The sequence below is a fragment of the Gavialis gangeticus genome, unplaced genomic scaffold (genome assembly GCF_001723915.1).
Source record: "Gavialis gangeticus isolate Ggan-Ray unplaced genomic scaffold, GavGan_comp1, whole genome shotgun sequence".
In the NCBI taxonomy this organism is placed as follows: domain Eukaryota; kingdom Metazoa; phylum Chordata; order Crocodylia; family Gavialidae; genus Gavialis; species Gavialis gangeticus.
In genome coordinates this window covers 15,329,903-15,337,673 of record NW_017729003.1, presented here as the reverse complement: position 1 = coordinate 15,337,673, position 7,771 = coordinate 15,329,903, and the positions used below count along the sequence as shown (strand labels likewise).

Here is a 7,771-nt window from a genome sequence, read left to right as displayed (position 1 = left end):
TTAAGCCAGTTTAAGCCATTTTGAAACTGGTTTATGTGCACTGAACCTCTGTTCTGTTATAGGTTTAAACCAGTTCCTGATCACTTAAACCGGTTTATGTGCAACTTCTCTCCCTCGCCTTAGAAACTAACGTGTCTTCATAAAAAGACACTATAAATAGTGCAAGCATTTCTGTGCTTTAGGCAGTTGAAATGACATCACAAGTTCAACTAATACTTTCGTTGAAATGACATCACAAGTTCAACTAATACTTTCGGTGGCACACAAAAAAAAGCTGCCATTCTTACTAGAAATTCTGAAAGGACTCTTGGAGGAGAAAACATGCTGCCCAATGACTTCCATGTATTAACCCTTTCCCACTTTACAAATCAATATCCAATGGAATAACATTTGCTCCCAGCTGCCCGTGTCCCACACTGTGCATCCCAGTACTAAGATTTTTAAAAAGCACTGCAAGCCACACTTTATAAACTACCCCGGGTGCCCAGACACAGACACCAGGAAGAAGTTCCCTTGTCTCTGGATCCCAGTGTTCAGGGACTTCTAGAGAGCATGCCTGCAGCTAGGCTGTTGAGCCTAGAGCAGCACTCAGTCCCTTCTTTGTCCCTACGTCTGGGGACCTCTAAACCACAGCTGCAGCCTTGCTGCAGACACACTTCCTTTTAAAAGTCCCAGTGCCTGGGAAGCTTTAAGAACTCTAGTAGTTTTTGTGCAATTGGGAATCAACTAATGTTAAGACAGATCCCAAAAACTATGCGTCTGTCATCCATGTGTGGCATGGCAGGATGTGTGTGCGATTTTTGGGAACTGGCATAACATCAGTTAGAATACAGTTGCACAAGTAAATTAACATTTGCCATGAGCACATGCAGAGCTACAGTAAGTTCTTTGATCATAATTCTAGTTAGTGTTACTGTTTAATACTCGTGACATTTTATTCTAAAGGATCCATAAAACATGTTCAAACCCAAGAGGTATGCAGGAACTAGAGGAGATCTTCATATTATTCATTCATCAACAATAAGAGGCTTGTGGGTTGTATCTATAAGTATCAAAATGACTTTACATAAAATACTGATTATATCTTTTCATGTCATACATTGTCCAGAATTTTTATACCTATATCAATATTTCAAAATAGTTCTGCTCCAAAAACTGATTATGTAAAAATGGATGTCACGTTCAACAGATCTTTCTCTGTGCATTCAAGCATGTCTGTTTACTGAATCAATGACATTTACATGACAGTAGATCAAAACCACAGTAATAATTAGCCATAATTTGCAGGAGCTCAATTATGAGAGCTGTTACTGAAACCAAGTTTAGAGAAAATATGGCTGTTAAGTTGCTTTCCCTGACTCCTTAGTTCTCAGTAAAATAACAGAATTATCAGCAAGCCACTCTGGGCTATAGTTGTAGCATTTAAAATTTTGTATTTGGCAAAAAGAACAAATGGTTAAACATCTACATAAGATTTCCCTGAACTATTTTTTCCCCTTAAGTCTGATCACAACACTCATTTGCCTCAAGTCAGTCAGTCAAGGTCACTGTTTCATTGTCTAGTACAACACAGAGTGTATCTACACGTGCATATTACTGCAAAGCAATATTTAATTGTAGAGGGTGTGTTTACATGTGTGCCCAGGACTGCAGCACATTGAGCAAGATCAGAGCAGCCCCACCTGGTAGGAGGCCCAGAGGGTCAGCCTGCCAGCCCTCAGATGCACCAACCTGGGTCAACTTGGCAGGGGCTGGCTGGGGCACGAGGGTGCTCTAGTGCAAGGCTAGCCAGCAGGCAGTGCCCCAGCAGCTGCAGCAGCATCTACACATGCGCTGCTGCACACCAAAAAGCTCTGCAACAATGTAGTACCGCACAGTTTATTAGCTTACTCCAGCCTAATAGACCTGCACGTGTAGATGGAGAGACTTTTACGGCAGAGTTAATTAGGCAACTGCGGTAAACTTTTTGTGTAGACGTGCCCAAAGGTAGCCAACTGATTACTGGGAACTGCCATTAAAATCAAAATGGAATGAGGGGAGGATTTAATATTAAACTGTGCTTATCTCCTTCTTCACCTATTTAAAAGACAACTCTGCTGTTATTTGGTTCTGCATGCACGAAGGCAGTCATTGCTGCCCATCCTGTGGTGCTTATTACAAGCTGGTCCATCATGAACTCCCACATTAAGAAATGTTGCATTTAATTCTATATTTATCTAACTGTGTAACTCTTGCTTTTATCTTTGGTGTATAGTAGATTTCATTTAAAAAAGAAAAAGAAAAAAAAAAGAAAATTATTCTATCCCAGGTAAATTAAGATTTAACTGCACCACACAGCAGAACTCTCTCACAGATTACTATTTTTCATAAAACTGAAGATAAATTTGTAAAGATCCTACCTTTCCACAGGAAGGTGTCCACTGTGGTCTTCTGCTTTGTCATGTCAACAATATAAATTCAATGAAACGTTCCAATAAATACAACTGATAAGATCGTTTGCGCAAATTCCATAATGACCCAAGAGGGCTCCAAGGATTCATAGAATCAACATTTGCCTCTGGCAGGCAGAATTCCCTTCACCTGGGGTGAAGGAAGGACATATCTTTGTAACATACATTCAAGAAGTATGAAATATTACATGACGTTAGTACCTGTGTAATTTAAAATAGTGCTGTGTGTTTGAATTCTTGCTTAAATATTCAGTTGACTTACCTGTACAGTGGTAAGTACAATATATACATAGCCAGTGCTGCTACATTTGCTGTGGTCAGCTCCAGCTTTGACGCGTGTGGGGGAAAAGGGTTACGTTGAAAGATGGAGAAGTTTAAAAAAAAAAATTGGTATCATTGTATTTTTCCATCTATGTACTGAACTACTTTATAAATATGTTTTAAATACTAAAATCTTTTTTTCCACTGCAGTAGCAAACACCGATTTCTGCATTTAAGCACACATGCCATTTTAAAGATTGTTGGTTTTAAGAATTAATGTAAATCCATCAAGGAAAAATTCTTCACCTCTACTACTTGTACAATTTTAGCTCCCCTTGGAATGAGGGATTAATTTGTGTTTGTCATATGATAGACAGCACAACAGAAATATCCTGTAATATGCAAAACAGTCCTTCACTATCAGAGAAAAGAAATATAGATATAAACGGATACAGGACTCAATGCATAGCTATTTCTAGCCAGCAGACACTAAAACTTGATAGTATCCATTTAACTACTCCAAATAGCTCTCACATTTTGTTTTTTTTAAATCAGAAAGGTGTTGTGTTTTTTAAATAACTATCTAAGAGTGAGAGGAGACTTCAAAGTATGAAGACAGAAGATAAGAGTAGATAAGAGAAGGTGGCAAAAAGGACACAAAAATGGCAGCAAGGACTAGTGTCAGAACATAAGATAAAGGGAAATTTGAAAGTTGAGGAAACCTGGACAACTGACATTGGCTTGGATTTTACACATGCAAAACAAGTATCACCTTACTTCTTAGCACTGTTAAGATGTTTGTGAAAACATTTGTCATGGTCAGAACCACAGAAAAGTCCACAAAGAAATTAGCATGTTTATATTTGGTGCTGTTTGGATGGTGTAGATTAAATGAGGCTGGAGATAACACAATTAATGATTGGGGGCAACGTGGAGAAACGGGGAAATAAAATAACAATGCTCTAGTCCAGGGATTGTCAACCAGGGGTACTTTGGGTAAGCACGGGAGGGCAGAGACAGAGCACCACCACCCCATGCCACCTCCTCCCAGGAGCAGGGCCAAGGTGCAAGGGCAGCAGCACCCCTCTGTGGGCTGTGAGGGAAGCTTGCACGCGGCAGCAGTGGCCACCACTCCACACTGCCGCAGCTTCATGTCTGGCCATGTGCCACCCTGCCTACGCTCCCACCCCCCCGCTCCATGTCCAGCCACCGGAGGCATACTTATTAAAAAAAGTTGAAAACTCTTGCTCTAGTCAGTGAACACCCTTTTCTCATCCTACTGGATAAAGTCAGGCATCCCATAAAACAAAAATAGTATGCAACTGTGTCAATTAACAAGGATCATAATGCATACAAAGGGCCCACGCCGAGACTGCACAGGCAACCGGTTTCTTAATTCTTCCCTTTACAACCTGGACATGCCTTTAACATGGTGTTCTCATGGATGCTGGTAGAGTTCAGTAAAAATTCTCCCCAAACTTGATTAGGTTCTCCCTCTCTAATAAAGTTTTAGTCTTCCAATAAAATATTTTCATTTGCTCTGGATTCCTGCTTCATTACTGGAGTGTGTCATCCAGATTACACGTGTGAGAAAAGGAAATACCACCTGTCTACAAAGTAAGTTACTAGAGGTCACAAGCTCTAATGCTGTAATACAGGATCTAATAGTGTGGTTTCTGAAACCTTAACAAGCATCTGTTTAGCCTTGTTGACAGTATTTTTAGCCTTACTACCAGTATTTTTCTGTTGGCTCTGTGTCAACTCATGATAGGGAATGGTTGATTTCCCTACTGTTAAAGTAAAGCTTCAATATCCTGATTGCAATTGTTCCTGAATGTATTCACTAATGTATCTTTTGATCAAATATCCATAATGAAGGCATCCATACACATGAAATAAACAAGTCTGAATTCAAGTATTTTATTTTAACTTGAATTGTTTTCATTGCATTTAAAAATCTAAAAAAAATAAATATTTTTTTTCACAGCTGCAAGTCGCATGTAACCACCACCACAAACATTTTGAAAACTTAACCAGGCAAGAAAAAGTCAAATCTGAAAGTCTTCAGATAAGCACAAGCATCTTGGGGCAATTATACTAAAATTCAAAGCAAAGTTTCAAAAGGGGTTTTATCTGGAAAAAGGTGAAAATTCAACTAGAAACCAGAAGCTACACTTTTCATTTTTAAAAATAAATGTTGCCTCTTAAAAGCCTGGTATCTCTCTTACTTCCAAGTTATACTTTTAATGCTTGATTGAAAGGGTTGCCAGTGCTAAATTAACCCCCTTACGGTTTTGCCCATTTAATTATATAATCAGTCATTAGAAATGGAAAGGCCTACTCATTCATCTTGTCCATTCACATTAAAAAGAAAGCCCATACGCACATTTGTATGGATACTGACTGCCCCATGGACATTGTTTGGGGAAAAAAATATCCTCATAATATACAATTCAGCAGTCAATCAGAACTCTCAATATTATGTTTTAAAAAAAAACCCAGAAAAATCTCTCTCCAGAAATCAACAGTGTAGTCACTTTTTTTTTTTGTTAAAAGCCACAAAATAAGTTAGAATTTAAATTTCAAGCAATAGAAACCATACTGCTATAACAGAACTCTTTTATCCAAAATTTTATTTACAAAATTAAAAATTAGAAAATGACTTCATCATGAACAAGGAAAGATGAAGTGCTTTTGCTCAGTGACTGAAAAAAATCCTGCAAATCTTTCATGCACTCACACACCAAAATTTAAATATAATGTGAAATGTTAATTCATGTTAGTGAAACTTGAGGCTCATTCACAATAGTCTCATTTTTATTGTAGGATGACAAAAGCCACATGGTTCTTTACAGGAATTTGGGTTAAGACCATTCATTTTTTAAATTATTCATTTTGGCTCCATGAATATTCATATCACGGAACATTTTGTAAATAACTATCTATTACCATCTCCGCCACCTTGTCCACTGACCGTACCATCACAAGAAAGACAAAAAAATTAGTTTAATGATCCCACATTACATAGACCTACAAGAGCCCATTTCTGAAGTTATACTAAACTAAAGCCTTCATAGTGATCTATAGCCTGAATCAACTTAGATTTTAAGATTTCTTTATCTGTATATTTTGGAAGATCCAGAAGATTAAAGCAAGTGTGGGCTACTGGAAGATACTCTTCTCCACCTCCAGTTGGCTGGATGACCAGTTTAAGACATTTCATTCCAAGAATAGGAATACGATCACTGCCTGTCAAAAACACTGCCAAGAAAAAAAAACATATATATATATATAATGAAAGCTGCAGTTTTGAAATTACTCCTCATTTGCAGATGGTTTTTAATACATGGATAAGTTACATTAAGGTAGCAGATAAATAAAAAACAGTATACATTAACTTTAATTCTGATTTGTACCTCTAACTTCTCAAAACAAAAAGCACAGTCTACATAAATCAAAACGTTTATCGAATGCACAGCATGTAAAATTGACTACCAGATGCTGAGGAAGACAGCAGAAAAGTTCTCTCATCTCCTGATTTCTTATTTAAAAAGCATGTTCTACATGTACATTTTCTGGACTTTCTACTACATTTGCACATGTCAAGGAAAAAAAGAAGAAAACAGGAATTCCCCAAAAAGTCCCAGAGCCCACCTACCTCAGACTTCACTATATACTTTTTCAAAAGGCAGATGCTACAGTGTTGTGAGAGACAAACATGAACTATTATAGATTACTAAATGGGGTACTCAACACACCAGAGACTGCCCTGCCATTAGCTCCTTCTGTTTTAAACCAAGGTGCTCCAAAATCAACCACTCCAGTAGCTCACAGCTGTGACAGCACTGCATGAAGTAAAGCAGCTCCAAACAGTTCTGTCCAAACATTCTTGCTTTTATCCAAAAATTAATATCGCTTTTCTACTTATTAGCAAATAAATTACTTGAGTACATTAACCAGTCTATCCACAACCCAGTAAAACCACTTACTGAATGCTATGGTGAAGACAGTAAAAAAAAAGTGCGTGCGTCTTTGCCATCTATGAAGCCACAGTCTACAAAATGCATACCAATGTACACAGCACTGTTATTCTAGCCTTCTGAGGAAAAGGACCACTTGAAGAATATGCACAAGTAACTACAGGATTACCTTACTATCTGCTCAAATAACCAACCATGGTACAGAATTGGTGGACAGTAGGCAAAGATTATCCCACAACAAACAATCATGCTTGATCCTCCCCACTCTAAACACCACCTCAGGAAGGAACTCCTCCTCAATATACCCTTCTATGATCCTGCAAGTTCTCACATTCAAAGCTACCAAAATATCAAGTGCTGACAGGATTTCCTACCCCATGATGGTTTTGCCCTCAAAAGGCAAGTGGACATTATTTTAATAGATCATGAATTTAATTTTGTCCTCTTCTAGAAAGAGATTGAAACTGCAATATTATTAGGTTTCTGGTTTCTAGACCATATTTAAATACTTACACAAAAACTGTTTTTTCTTTTCCAGGGATAGCTCATGAAAAACTTCCCAAAATAGTTTAACTGTAGGATGGTCTGCCCAATATTCTCCTTTATACTCCGTATTCTTAAAAAAAGAAAGAAAAAAAAGTTATTTCTGAACCTCCCTAGGTACTTGTATTATTAATTTCTTTATCTGGGAGCACTTTACATTTTTGTGAGCTTAACTCTAAATGTTTAACTCCAAAAGGTGTTTTTTTCTTATTTTGGCTAGAAATTAATATATATCACTGTTACAACCAAAAAGTTCCAGTTCCAGTAAATTCCAGTCTCAGCAGGCACATCTGTATTTGCCCCCCAAGGGCAAGTCTATACTTGCTTTAGGAAGTACTACATGACAGCACAATTACAGCCACTACTGTGCTGTACTGGCAGCACATGGTTATTTTTCATAGTTTCTAGGGTCGGAAGGGACCTGAGAAGATCATCTAGTCTGACCCCCTGCCATGGCAGGAAAGAGTACTGGGGTCAAACGACCCCAGCAAGGTGTTCATCTAACCTCTTCTTAAAAACCCCCAGGGTAGGAGCCTG

At 38.0% G+C, this 7,771-nt stretch overlaps 2 protein-coding genes across 4 annotated transcripts in view; one reads left to right on the top strand and one right to left on the bottom strand.

Moving 5' to 3' along the window:
- LOC109290917 (cytochrome c oxidase subunit 5B, mitochondrial) overlaps positions 1–3,161 on the top strand; it is an 11,552-nt gene extending 8,391 nt beyond the window's left edge. The window contains exons 3-4 of the mRNA XM_019507737.1: positions 1,503–1,533; positions 2,088–3,161. Coding sequence (XP_019363282.1) covers positions 1,503–1,533; positions 2,088–2,188 — 132 coding nt within the window. The 3' untranslated portion in view covers positions 2,189–3,161. The remainder of the gene's footprint in view (positions 1–1,502; positions 1,534–2,087) is intronic.
- A 2,166-nt stretch (positions 3,162–5,327) lies between these two features.
- The window catches only part of HERC4 (HECT and RLD domain containing E3 ubiquitin protein ligase 4), a 106,101-nt gene continuing 103,657 nt past the window's right edge, over positions 5,328–7,771 (bottom strand). For all 3 annotated transcript variants that reach the window (XM_019507876.1, XM_019507878.1, XM_019507877.1), the window contains 2 exons: positions 7,205–7,307; positions 5,328–5,972 (listed from right to left, as the gene is read on the bottom strand). In XM_019507876.1, the coding sequence (XP_019363421.1) occupies positions 5,764–5,972; positions 7,205–7,307 (312 nt within the window). In that variant the 3' untranslated portion in view covers positions 5,328–5,763. The remainder of the gene's footprint in view (positions 5,973–7,204; positions 7,308–7,771) is intronic.